This window comes from Calidris pugnax, unplaced genomic scaffold (genome assembly GCF_001431845.1).
Source record: "Calidris pugnax isolate Ruff unplaced genomic scaffold, ASM143184v1 scaffold24, whole genome shotgun sequence".
NCBI classification, from domain to species: domain Eukaryota; kingdom Metazoa; phylum Chordata; class Aves; order Charadriiformes; family Scolopacidae; genus Calidris; species Calidris pugnax.
Window position 1 is genome coordinate 17844883 of NW_015090922.1, and position 14693 is coordinate 17859575.

General features: G+C 37.9%; 1 protein-coding gene across 2 annotated transcripts in view; it reads right to left on the reverse strand.

Annotated features, from left to right (window-relative positions):
* Nucleotides 1-14693, reverse strand: part of BIRC6 (baculoviral IAP repeat containing 6) — a 157512-nt gene that overhangs the window by 44442 nt on the left and 98377 nt on the right. For both annotated transcript variants that reach the window (XM_014950697.1, XM_014950698.1), the window contains 5 exons: nucleotides 13854-14050; nucleotides 12057-12357; nucleotides 9142-9359; nucleotides 6648-6812; nucleotides 4624-4792 (listed from right to left, as the gene is read on the reverse strand). In XM_014950697.1, the coding sequence (XP_014806183.1) occupies nucleotides 4624-4792; nucleotides 6648-6812; nucleotides 9142-9359; nucleotides 12057-12357; nucleotides 13854-14050 (1050 nt within the window). The remainder of the gene's footprint in view (nucleotides 1-4623; nucleotides 4793-6647; nucleotides 6813-9141; nucleotides 9360-12056; nucleotides 12358-13853; nucleotides 14051-14693) is intronic.

Sequence of the window (14693 nt, forward strand, 5' to 3'; positions counted from 1 at the left end):
AGAAGTCCCGGGTGCAACGGAACTTGGTAAACTATGAAAGGTGTATAAAAAGCAAATATCGAATTCTTACCAAGTGGAACGTGTGGGTCAGTAAACACAATCCTTTTAGGAAAGCCCTCACATAGAAATGCATCATCTCTTCTCAGCAGTCAAGCCCAAAGAAGACTGAGCTAATGTACCACCATGAGCTATGCTGACCAGATCACATGGAGACTTTGCCCACCAAAGAAGGAAGGGCGGCTAAGAGGGGAGCATGTGGAGAAAGTGCTGCAAGAAAACCCCAGCTAAAAATCACACCACCACCTGCTTCCTGTAAGCTTGAGAACTGAAGCAAAGAGAGTTCAGGTCAGGCAGAATTCTCCAACTCGCTATGAGGTCTGGCTTCCAAGGAAAAGGTGGTAGCACACCTCTGTCTCTCTTCAGCTTTAAACAAGATTAAGTCATCTTAAGGTTTTCTAGATACTAGTTTAGGGACAAACTAGTACAACTACATTTAAAAGCAAGAAGAGTCTACCTAATATTGTGGTATCACTGACAAATCCCAGTTTCACCAAGCTTTTTACTGTCCAAGCCCGTAACAAAATATACAGTCCTTGTCCGAGAAGTCACTTGATTTTCCTTCTATTTCATGATTCCTTTCCGCTGCCTTCTCTCTATAAACCTTGCTAGCTACAAAGACTACTATTACTACTGCTTGCTTCTCTCCTGCTGTAAATACTAGCTTGCATTAGTTTTGATAAACCTAGGTCCATCAGTCAAGTCACACTTACTTTTATCAGCAAAATCTAGACCTTCAAGCTACCCACGTGCTTTAGTTAGAACCTGACGGACACATGTTTGCTAGGAACCTCCTGTGGTGTGGCACAAATGTTACTGTTGAGCATTTTGTTCAAGGAGAGAAAAATTCACATATTTGAAAGAGTTCCTATAGTGGTAATTCTTTCAAACGAAACGCGCTGTATACAAGACAACAATGACAAGGTTTTACATGACAGATTTTGGTGTGAAAATTAATACACACTAGATGTTCCATGATACAGAAGTTAAGAATGACATGAATTCTATCAATGTAAACATGAATTAAGTACTTAAGAATAAACACAAGTGTTTTAAAAAAATAAATCTCACCATGTTACAAGACAAACTTTTTTTCATTTATAGATCATAAAAGATTATAGATTATAAAAGCCACAGTAATGCCACACCAAGATAAGAAACAGACACAGGAAAGAATGATCAAGAAACCAGGTGAGGATTATAGCAGCTATTGCTCCTTGTGACTACAGCTATCTATCTTGCATAATAAGGAAAGTCCTTCATAGACAGATAAACCTTCTTGCTTTACAAGAAAAAAGGCAATTATGGAAATTAATGAAAGTGGTCAGTTCACAATTTTCAAGGACTTCACACAATCATCTTGTTCTGATGCAGATGAAGCTGCAGAATGTGTCAGAGTAATCTATTTTGTAAAGATCTGCTTTAAGGTGAGGTTTCTAAAAGATTAAATGATACGTGAACACTCCTTATCTGATCAATATTCCATTTATGTAGAAAATCTAGATAACAATCTAGTCCGTGTATGTTTTGGGCAAAGTGAGCAGGGACGGCGAAACATATTTAAGCAACAAAATACCAAGGTAATTGTCTAACTGTGACAAAGGCCAATTTTATATTCCAACACTGGAACTGTTTGAGAATTTTGCCAAAACAACTTTGCAAACAGGATGTATCAATACCTGTAGCTAACTGAACATGTTTAAGCCAAATACAAAATTCTCAGCGATATCAAAAGATTCCATCTTGTAGCACCATAGTGGTATCAGCCTACTGTGCAATAAAGGCAAACAGCACACCCAGCAGCTTTGTTGCATATTATATTTCTTTATAGAACTTTCTTCCCCACATAATTTTATGCATATGGCAGATATGTAATATGCGAGGACCACTGTTGTTGCAACTGTTCACAGAAAAACCAAAAATGTAGTAGAGGAACACCTCCAGCATAAGGGCAGCCTCTAACTGGTACCACTAGCATCCATTCAAATCTGAGAAAGTTACAAGTTGCTGAAAATTGCTGTTTTCTGTCAGCGTTGTGCTGGGCACAGCTTGTACCTGCTGGAGAGCCCGAGCCCAGGAACGCTCTATTAGCATCCTGTATGCAGTGTCCTAATTTCTCAGTCTGGCATGTTACAGGAAGAATACAGTTACCTGCTTCTTCCACATGAAAGTACATTTTGATAGCAGAAGGTACACTGGCCTGAAAACTAAAAGACCATGTACATGAGTGCTACTAATAACGCTGTTCCCTTTCCTGCTTCCCCTGAGCAGGCATTCAGCCCTATGGGAGAAAGGAATTTTTCAGTCTTACAAGTATTGCAGCAGAGCTGAACACAGCTCCAGAGCTTCTCAAGCCCTTTCTCTCTTGTTACAGCTGGGCTCTGCCAGCTCTGTCTCCTGACACTCTGTTAGTGACACCTAGAGCCCAGCATCACCTGCAACTCAGACTCATTAATGTGAGAATTATCTGTCTGCTTTTGAACTAAAGAGTAATTACTGCATTGGAATTATGCCTGACTATCACTAAGGACAAACTATTTTCAGGGACTCCTGTCAAACTAAATGCAGCTGACTCAAATATTCATGAAGAGATGACATTCTTTCCAGAAGTCATGCCATTTTTCACATTTCCCTCTCATACTGATATACTGTTATGTTTTCAAAGACAACCTTGACTGACATAAGCCTGCAAATCCTTTTTTTTTTAATCCAGAAGAACATTGTTACTTATAGTTTTATGCATAGAATTTTGAAAAAATACAGCAGGAAGCATTAAAGACTATCTCTTGGATCAACATATTAACCTAACAACACTGCTATGTTCACAGCTACAGATCAATTTATGAAAAAGCAGGAAGCATCTGTTTTGTTCACTCTTTACGAATTTTTATTCACAAGCATAACACACGAACATCCCCTGCCAAGCAGTGGAAAACATACCTAAAATGAACGTTTCCCACTGAAACGTTGCCTTTTCTTTGTACTTTGGGAAAACAAATGGTCCCACTAGTTGCAACTTCCCTCCACCAGCCATATACGTCATCTCTTCTATCAGTATCTGACTGTTCTTCCCCAGTTAAAGGTGACTTATACAGATACGTTTTTCTACTGAAAACAGCAAAAAGCAATTTCAACAGCTGCAATTCATCTATAACTCTGAACCAACAGCTTCATCCTTTAGATGATATAGCATTTTTGCCAGATCTTTTAGTGACTTTTCCTTTCTACCTCAACAAAGAAGAATTTATGAGTATCTGTTAGAAAGATTACTTTATTGTTTTACTTTATCATTCACATTATTGTTTTATATTAGATTTTCATTTGCAATAATGAGCCTGGTGCATAAGCTACAGAGTTCATTTTCCTCACTGTAATATGAGCAAAACAGAACCCACAAATTCATTGCAAAATTAAGGGAGAGATGTCAAACTGTGGACTGGAAAGTTAAACACCTTCATATTTTTATTTTTATTCTAAGGCCCCAGCAGACTTTTTGAACTACTTTCATTTCATCATGCAAGATTATGTAATGCCCTAGTTACCACAGATTAAAAGAGTCACATTCTTGTTTTAGTCCTATGTAACTTTGTAAATACTTAAGACACACATGATTTCTCTTTTACCCCAGAGATAAAACATACTGTGTAATTCAACCAGAAGCTACGACATTGTTTCAAGAAACTCACATCACCACACCCTACAACTGGCATTCAAAAGAACTACAGTACAAGACAAGACGTTTAGCAGTTACTCCAAAAACAGGGCAAGCAAAATAAGGGTTGTCTGAAGAAAAAATGCTTATCAATAACTTCATACTTAAGCCTGTCATCTAATGAAGCTGAACGTAAATCACAAACTCCGTCTGATGGATTTGCCATTAGTTCCACACAGGCATTTGCTTAACTCATACTGCTTGACACAACCTTGTACAACTGAAATGGTTTTCACAGCAAGGTTTTAAAATTATGAGTAGAAATGTGATGACAACATATAACAAACTTGGTTTTCCTTTAAAAAAAACCCCACAGCTATTTCACTGTCCCCATATATTTGAGAAATTTTGCAATTTTGTAACAGGCTTGTTTCTATATTTCCTAAATAAAGCTGAAAAAGCTCTGCTCAAAGTAAAAGAGAACTGCCCTAGTACATGCAACATTTACCAATTTCATGCATATACCTGCTCAATTTTCTCACAAAAATAACGTTTCTCTTCACAGTAAGATTCATGGTCTTGTATAAAGTACTCTCTCTGTCCACATATCTTCTACAGAACAAGTAAAATATCAACTATACAGATGGAAAGACTATTGTCCTTTTAATTTCAACAGTTTAAGAATTAAATTTCAAATTTAAAACAAACATTAAAACAACAAAGTTTAAACTCTTACAACAAATGGGTATTTCAATGAACACTATCATTTTGTTTTCTAAGGCTCAAGTAAATGTTGTATTAGTTCAACTCTAAATTGGCAAACATACTGAAACTAGCCAGAACTACCTATTGTTTAGACAAAAACTTATTTGACAGAAGTAACTTTCGTTTAGAACGAGACAATGGCACATTACCTGAATCATTGCGGAGGTATGATGACATTGCTGGGATGAGGCAAGATTGACTAAGTAGCTCTAGGAGAACAGATGGAAGAGCGCTGCTGTTTTGTCCTCTCCCCTCATGGCTAGTCTGGGTCTCTCCACTTGATGTACTCCCTGCAGGATTTATGTAACTGGCAAGAACCTGAAATGTACAAAAATATTTAATCAAGCCTGAAACTTTGGCTTTCCTTCCTTAAGGAAGACACCACTACTCCACTTGCTACTTTGGTAATTCAGTACTGGTATTTATTTTAGCAGTTTCAGAGATCTCTTAGAAGAAATTCTATACAGTTGTTAGATTATGATTCCAACTTTGGCTAATGCTAAAATTAAGCAGCTATTATAATTCTGAATTACATTAAGAGATCAATTAATGTGAATTTTGACAAAACTGCTGGAGTTACTCAAAGCAGGAGTTTGCCAGCTCACACCACCAAGACGTGCGGCTGACTAGGCCCGTTTACTTCAGAACACCCACTAGCAACAAAAGGTTTTTTTTCTTTTAACTGCGAATGTTTTAAAAACACTTGTAGCTTCCTTTTGGATGGGACTTCAGGGTTTACAGATGAAGTAGCAACTTACAGTGAGCCTGACAGCTTCTTAGAACCAGCACTTGTGAGCACAGCTCTTGCTTTAGTAACCAAAGAGCAGCCTTCCCCTCAGTGACGGGAGGGCAGTCACCTCATGGCGGCACACCTGCTTGTCCCAAGGGTAGTTCCTGCTGAGTTCACAGGCCCGCACCACGTGTTCTTCTCCTTTCATTCTCCGCTCTAACCCTTCCCCATGGCATGTTGCTGCAGTGCTCCGTACAACAGAACAACAGGATTTTTTCTAAACAATCTTTCTAGAGAGGGGACCAGGCAAAGTCTGCTGTACAGCTGATTGACATTTTCAGCAAAACACTGAAGGATTTTCTACTTCTTCCTACAATTGCTGACTGCTCAAAGCAAATGCCTCCTTACCTCATGACTTCTGACAGTTATAGCTAAACCTCTGCATGGCATAATATAGAATACTGCCTAGAAGCTTCGCCAAGGGTAATTCAGGTGATTTTCCTCTTTCTTGCTTAGAAAAATTGTTTCAGATTTTATTTGTTTTGCTTTTGCAATGGACCTAATACTTGTGCCTTGTAATCTACAGTGACTGCAATAACTAATAACATCAAAATGATATCTTCACTAGTCAGGGCATGGGTGTTTTCAGAATTTCATCTCCTTTTTGCTCTACCCCAGCACTGAGGTTAGCTAATGCATTTGAGCTGACAGTTCTGTGAATGAAAATTTTGATGATTAGATAGAATCTCATTTTCCCTCAGTGACCCAGGATAACAGGGGTTGGTTGCATTTCCCAATGGACTGAAAAGCCTAATTATGCAGGATTTTCTACCTAGCACAAGGCATTTGGAAGGCATTAGCGTTTTACTAAGATGTGTATGTTTACTGATGATTTACTATTGTCATTTAATTTGACATATTCATCATTTTATAGTATGCCTGTGTGAGATTTTGTTATATTGGCATAACACATTGGACACCAGTAACAACTATGGGCATTTTCTTAAAGCAGAGCAAAACTATGCAAGAAAACAAATAGGTAAGACTATTTGGCACACAAAACAATAAAGGTCTGTTCCTGCACCCTCCTCCTTTAATGGACAGTCTTTACTTTTGATTGAATTCAGTTACGTTCAGAGAGATATAGGATAGCTCCAGGGAAATACTGGAATGTTTCTTAGCTCATTATCTATTCAGAACTGTCACGCAGGCTTACCCACTCAGGTATTTTTTTATGCAGCAGCCTACTGACGTTTGAACACAGCCTCACTCACAATATGATCTATACCATTTTTCACATAGACAGGTGGCTGTAAACTAATCTTCTCCCAAAATACCATAATTACTATGCTATATGACTGAAAAAATACAAGCCTGATTTTTATTATCCAGGTTCTAACATTTCAAATGCTTATCATTAATCAAAATTTCATTATTACACACCTGTAGAAGGCAGGTCACGTGCTCTTCTTCTAGCCTTTGCTTAGTCAAAGCTTGTTCAACATCCCATCCTGAAGCTGTTGAGCCTGTTCCAAAGCCTGTACCCTTTGCCCAGTACAATTGCTGTTCTTCTGTGGATGCACTGTTGTGTGTACTTGACACCTGTGGCTAAGTTAAAAACAAAACAAAAAACAAAAAAAAAGAGAAAACCCCAAAATAATTTCACTTTTTTCATCTTAGGAACTGATTCTTTAGAAAGCCTTTGCTGTGCAAAAGGAGGTAATACCGATTTATTAACTTAATAAAGACATCACTGGGATTCAAGGGATTTCAAAGCTTTAAGCAGGAAAGACTCTGCCACTATAGGTCAATGCTAAATTGTTACAAGTTATTCTCCTGTAAGCCCATTTTTGTTTTCTTTGAAGATACCATCACTGCTTAAATGATTAAAGGTATTAAAATGCTACTTAATCCATATCACACTAAACATCACAGCTCTGCAATTATTACTGTTTAACACCTAGTCGAGTTTAATAGCATAAGAAGATGAATGGAAAGAAAAATGTCATCGAAAGTACACAACCTCAAGCATGTGCCCATTTTTAATAAATACTCCAAAATGGCAAGAGGTATAAATTACATGTATAACTCTAACATGTGATCTCTGGGTCACTGAAACACACACTATTTCCTCTTCAAATAACAGGGGGAAAATGTCCTTAAAATGTTTTGAGAGACATTTTAACAAAATGTTTTGATTTTTCCAAAGGTGTTTGTACAGCTTTTTCCAATGGTCTGCATCACTGCATTTTGCTAACTTAACTCCAATATGACATTGCTTAGCTCTTATGAAACTATTTAAGTACTTATGCTAATTTTGAAAGATTACCAGATTAAAAAAAAGACTGTGGTAAGCATTTTTTAACTAATGCTTTCCTAATTATACATTTAGCAGCCCAAACAAGTGACTTCATTTTCCAAAGTGATGAACACTTGCTGCTTTCATTAGAGTTACTCAGTGACAAGTAGCCTTACTGGAAACCAGGTTACGTGAGTACATGCCAAGCTTTAATTTGCAGTATTTGATTTACAGCTTTCAGTTTCATTCTCTGTTCAGGTCTTACTCAGAAATATTTTTTCAGGATCATACTTGAAGGAAAATAATTATGTATGAACAGACTGCAATGGTAAAAAAGGTTATGACCTATGAAGAACTGTACTGACGGTAGTCTGGAATCACCATTTTAACTTTTACATTGGGAATGTAAAGCATCTCGGTGATGAAATAGCTGTGTGGTTATTCTCATGTAGACATTACTCATTACATCACTCGTGAACATGCTGCCTTTAACACTCAAAAGGACTGTCATGAGCACTGACTTAAAGCACTTAAAGGAAAGCCTGGCCCCAGAAATACAAGCCTCGGTGCAGGCCTGATTGATCTCCAGATTCTAGTTACCATCTATCACCTGATAGATATGAAGTATGAGAAAGCAAGCTGTTCAAGGGGTCATGGTAGAACTGAAGCAGAGATAAGAATTAATGGTTGCCCTTTCCCTCCAAAAGCGCAATAATGCTAAGGCATTAATGTGTCAGCAGCCTGATACCCCATTAGGAGCAGAATACCTCAGCTTCCCCTAAAAATTGACTAGCCATTAAAGTGAATTATTCTCATGCACAGCTTCATCTCTTTCTTGCTCAACCCTCATCAGTATCAGGGCTGCTAAAATATGGACAGCCCTATATTTTGCACCTACTTAGCCATATTTAGCCACCAGAAACTTTTTCACGCAAGTCTCTGTCACAGAGATGCTAAAGAGGGCAAGTCATGAATGTTTTTTAAACTCTTTTATAGACAATTGGTATGTTATGCAGAAATGGCAACTCATAATACTAAAAAAAAAATCAGGGTATACATGTTCAGAATAAAGGGTAGTAAAATACAGTAAGTACTCTGAAAAAGTTTAATTTTGGAGATTCACTTGCGATCTTGAATGCTATGGAAAATTTTTGTCTTTGGACCTTATTTCCCCATCAGTAAAAAGGGGATAAAAAAATCACTGCATTAATTCATTAATTTTTACAACTCATTTACGATTGTGAAGCATTTAAGAGGAAATAATTTGCAGCCAGTAGAGTTTAGATGATGCATGCTAAATAAGGTAATGAGGTCATGCTATCTAATGAGGATTAAAGAGCCACCATCCATTGAGCATTATGCCTCTCACACACTGAAAAAGAAGGTCCTGTGAAAGAAACTGATTACACCTTAATGCCTCATGACAAGCCTTCTTTGTTCATTAAATTTCATGATTATTACGTCTATTTGCAACATGCAAGGACAAGTACTTAATCAAGTACTTTCGAATTATTTTTGCTCTTTATTCAAATGCCAACTCTGCAGAAGTTAAGACTGTAAGCATGGAGATTATTTTCTTTTTTTATAGTGAAAACTCTTACTGATTCTCAGTGGTGATTACTCTGCTGCTAAACTTACCTCTGCCTGGTTGGGACTAGAGTTGGGGACTCTTGGTGCGTGGTGGCTCAGAGCAGAGAGACAAGCAAGGATGAGGTGTATCGCTCCGATCTCCAGGGCCATGCGCCGCAGCAGCACTCCATCGTCAGTCGTCAGCGGTGTAGTGCTGAACAAGCTCCGCAACACATGGAAGGGCAGAGTTGGAAGCACGTTTGCTGAAGGCGACTGCAGGATGTGACCTAGATTGAAGAAGAAAAATATCAAATCCTTGCAATAGGTTCAATACAGCCTGTTAATCTCTGCAGTGGTTTATAAACAAAACATACAGAAATACACTAAGGACTTAAGTATTCGCATATAGTAAACTATCTAATATTAGGTCTTTTTACAAAAAAATTTCAGCAGGAGAAGAGTGTAGAAGAAAGAATGTTTCTTTATTTTCTTCATGGATTTGGCTAAGAACCAAAGTTATAAAACCTGATTCGCTATTTCCAGGGAGAAAACTTTGTGAATAGTAGTGAGTATACCTTTGTATTTGACTACATTCAGTTCACATTTCTGAACAAAGAAAACAAAGGTGGTTTGGAATATTTTTTTTTTAATTCAATTTTTAAAACATTCCAACTACAGCAAGTTAAAGAATGCACACGATCAGCTAATAGCAGCCCAGTGGACAAGGAGCTGTAGTTCATTGTGATGTAGGAATTTTTTTTTCATATTCATGTGCCCAAAGTGGGAATTAAGTTACTGATACAATCCAAGCTGTGATGCAATGCAAGTTGAATACATGGTGAAATACTAACATAATTTTAATTAGATGAGTTGAATGTTTGAATTTTGTAGTACAATTATTTTAAATTTTTAACCCTTTTGCAGTATGAGGAAAAAAATACTTATTTTAAAAGCTGATTTCAAACAAAAGAGTGACCTATTAATGCAATGTACTCAGATTTGGGAAACCATCTCAATTTTTTCTGTATTTAACACCACATTTCACATTCCTTCCTCAGTGCATATCTAAATAGAGATATCTGACAACTGAAAATACTTCAAAATAGCCAACTCTGTTCAGAAGTTTGCTTCTTATTTAAAATATATTTATATTATTTTCTCCCTCTTTATCAGCTATAGAATAATCCAGAGGTCTAGGTCTAAACTGAAATACATTACAAATATGTATGTCTATATGTGTATGTAAATGTATCTACACACATACATGCATACACACACAAGTTCTCTGATACTCTTTGTAAAGCCAATAAAAAGAAGGAAGCAAAAAGTCCTCTGACTGGGATCTTCATAAATAAAACTGAACACCTCTGGAAAAAAAGCCCATATGATAGACTTCCAGAACTGCAGCTGTAGCCAAATGACAAGGACACCAAAAAAAAGCAAATCTAAACATTTGCCCATAATTTATTTTCACAGACAACTGAATCCATATTTAATCTATAAGCCATGGATTTATAATTGCAGCCCTTCATATTATGCAAGAAAGTAAAGAGCTGTATGAAAAGATGCACAATGCACCTTTTCCAACAGAAAAGGAAAATACTAATGCTTTATACAGAGAACTAATGTGAACTACTGTGTACAATTAATCCCACATTTGGTAAAGAGTTGGATTCAGACAGTTGGCTTGGGGAATGGAGAAACTGACTGCTTAGTCCAGCAAAAACAAAGGCGAGGAGGGAATGTAATTCCTGTCAACAAATGCATCGGAGAATGAAGAGCTATTTATGATGAGGAACAATGCTGGCACAAAGATAAATGGGCACAAACTGAATATGAATAAATTTAGGCTGAAAATTAAAGCAGCCACCACCTATCAGGAAACTGTATTCCAATAGCAATAGTGGACGCACACACACAAGAAAGCAAGCAACCCAAATTTCAAGGGTTTGAGTTGGTCTCTTTTTTTCAATTTTTTTTTTTTTTTTAATAAAGAGATATAGAATTGTTTCCATTAGCAAAAATCTGTGGGAGCGCACGTCCTTCCGATAATTACTACTCTAATTTGGTGGGACTAAGCAGCCAGACTGAATTTTTGGTACCCAGTTTATTCTTGTCTACTGTCCTACACTTAAATACAAGAGAAATAAAAGCATAAACAGAAGGGAGGGTAAACAAGACTTTTCATTTCTGAGTTGTTCTTATAAGCTCCATGTTGTCCTCCACTCTACAGGCTGCTGAACAGAGACTAACTTCAGCTGATTGCTGCATAGAAAAATCAGCATTCTTTTCCAAGTCAGAATAAAAGAAAATATCTTAAAAGTTCTAAAACATCTTTCATGTACACTCTTCCAGTTTTTCAAAACACTAAAAGATACAAATACTAGAACTATATGCAGAATTTCAGGTTTGCTTGCAAAGACTGACTACAAATTGTCTTTCAGTTCATCTGTTCTTTCATTGCAGAATACCCCATTTCTCCCACCGACGTCACACTGTGCCATTAAAGTAGAGCTCCTGCGCAGCTAATTTGATCCCTATGATCTTCAGATCTTTCCCTTCTTTTCTAAAACACTATTATTCAACAGTTTATTCTACAACTGCTGTAGCTATGCACCTAACCATATTATTCTGCATTTGGTTGCAGGATTATATGGGTTTTTTTCTCAATGAGTTGAGCATCCCCAGCTACTCAGATTGCTCTGTCTGAGCACACTGTCATCTTGAATGTCACTGGAAGTTTTATCAGCAGTTAGTTTACAATTACTCTGACATCTAGATGAGAACACTTGAATACTGATGATTGTGACAAAACTTTGCCAGATAATTTAATATTTAGGGACAACAGACTATCAAAGATGCTAGCAACACAGTTCTGCATAAATCAATTCTAACTTCCTGCTAAAAGCATTAGAGTGTAAATAAATTTAAATAAAACGATCTAGCCGTGGTCTACAAAGAAACATAGTAATTGCAGCACATACTTCCTTCACCATCATCTGTAACTCCCAACACCAATCTCAACAGACACTGAGCATGTTTCCGTTCTTTTAGCAGCACCTCAGCATAGCCCGGGAGACGAAGAAATAAACCAAAGGCAGCCAAAGAATGGGCGGGTATGGGAGACATAGTCTGAACTGTTGACTTGATCGGCGGAGGTTCTGCAGCAATTGTTTCTGGTGCTTCATACACCAATTCCCCCGACTGTTCAATGGTAACCCACTCAAACTGATCACTGTCCTTCTGCTTTTCCTGTGTGGTCGATGTAACCACCGGAGTGCTCACCTTAACCAACAAAAACAAAACATTTGGCAGTCATTCAGTTACTCACCTAGGCACAAATTTTATTAAAGTTAGGATCTAAAGGACATACAATCAATATAGGTCACCACTTAAAAGTCACATGAAATACACTACCATTTACAGATACAGCGACCAGGCTAAATGGCTCAAAAGGGCATACTTCTTTATACAAATAAATAGGATATGTATTAATTTTATTTTAGACAGGTTATTTGTTATTATAAAGCTAATTAAGATTATACAGTTATTTATAATAATAAAAAATCTAAAATAAAATTATCTGCTTTGAGAACTGAATTGCACTTAACCATAAAAAATTCCTCAGAATACACTCCCACTCCTACCAATATGATGCCAATACCAGTAAGAGATCCCCAGAGCCTGGAGAACAGTCGAAGGTCAACAGGAGAGTGCTGGAGTGCAGCACAAAGGAATTCCAGCCACTCCAGCCAGTAAGTCAGCTTCATTGGGGCTCAACTTAAAAGCTTCTATGCAAATGCATGTAGATAAACACAAGGAGCTGGAGACGTGCGCACGTCTGCAGGACTATGATCTTATCGGCATCATGGAGATGTGGTGGGGTGCCTACTATGACTGGATTGTTGGAATGGAAGGATACAGGCTCCTCAGGAAGGACAGGCAGGAGAGACAAGGAGGGGGTGTTGCCCTCTATGTCAATGATCAGCTGGAGTGCAGCTGATCAGAGGGTTGGAGCCCCTTTCCTGTGAGGAGAGGCTGAAAGACTTGGGGCTGTTCAGCCTGAAGAAGAGAAAGCTCTGGGGAGACTTTACAGCAGCCTTTCAGTACCTAAAAGGGGCCTACAGGAAAGACCGGGAAGGACTCTATCATAGAGTGCAGAGACAGGACAAGGGGTAATGTTTTTTAACTGAAAGAGGGGAGATTTAGATTAGATATTAGGAAGGAATTCTTTACTGTGAGGGTGGTGAGGCACCGGGACAGGTTGCCCAGAGCTGTGGATGGTCCATCCTTTGAAGTGTTCAAGGCCAGGCCGGATGGGGCTTTGAGCAACCTGGTCTAGTGGGAGGTGTCCCTGCCCATGGCGGGGGGGGTGAAACACGATGATCCTCAAGGCCCCTTCCAACTCTAACCATTCTATTATTCTATGATTTACATGAGCTATTAAATGATAAGTATGGCTTTATAGTACATCAGCAACTTTATGTTACTCCACCCTCCAAGATATTTTATGAATGGACAGAAGTAAGGTAAGCAGCAACACTGAATTCAAGCATTTGTTCCACAAAGACATAGATGCTGAGGCAGCCTATAACATGTGTGGGGAAGCAGCGTGTGTAGCTGGACTGGGCCAGAATTATGCACTCGCCTGTTTTAAAGCAGCTTCCCCACATAACTGGGATACCAAACTGAGCCATGGAGAAACACAAGGAAAATACTGTCCTCAAACAAATAAACAAAACACTCTCAGCATGTTTTCCTACACTGATTTTTTCACTCACTTGCTGAATTACGTCAGGATAAAGCATAGGGAGTCTCTCTGCAATGAGGGCCAATCCACCCATTCCTGCAAAAACTTGCAGTGGAGACTGTATGGGACAGGTTTCAAGAAGCGATTCATCTAGGACTGCATCCATACACTCATCCCCAGGACTGATGGCTTCATCTTCAGGGCAAGGTCCCAGTAAATCTGCATGTTCTACAACAACACAGGGGTAAAAGAAATCAATAAATCATCATCAATATTGTGTTTATTTCTTCATCCTCACTTAAAAGTGTACTTCAAAAGTAGCAGTTCCTGCTTAAGCAAAAGCTGACTCAAAAACCTGAAATGAATGAGTACAAAAGAATCAAAAGAAAAGTATTTGTGGTACCTTTTGCCAATGATAGCAGATCTGTGTCATAATTTGGGATTATTTATACGTGGTTACATGTTAAGTATTAGAATTTAAGTTTTATTAGAATATGATCTATGCCTTCAAAATTTTGTTAACTTCAGAAGTACGGTATTTTTTAACACTGCATTTCATCTAGGAGATAAGAGTAGGCTTGTTACTCTCCAATAAATAGCTCACAGTTGAAGAAAGGAAAGATAACCTTACTTAAATTAGTCTTGCTTTTTCCTCAAAAATGCCGAACAAGAATTTTTTTTGTTTGCCCTTTCCCATCATTTAAGTCACCATCCATGAAGTCCTATAACCTCTCACTCACCAACCTACCAATCTCACATCTCCCCTCTGTCAGCTGTCAAAATGACCCTCTGCCAAAAGCTGTGAAATTTAATTCTGTTCTTCCCCATAAAAAAGATCAAGATCTCTATTTTTAACTTTCTACTAGCCTCC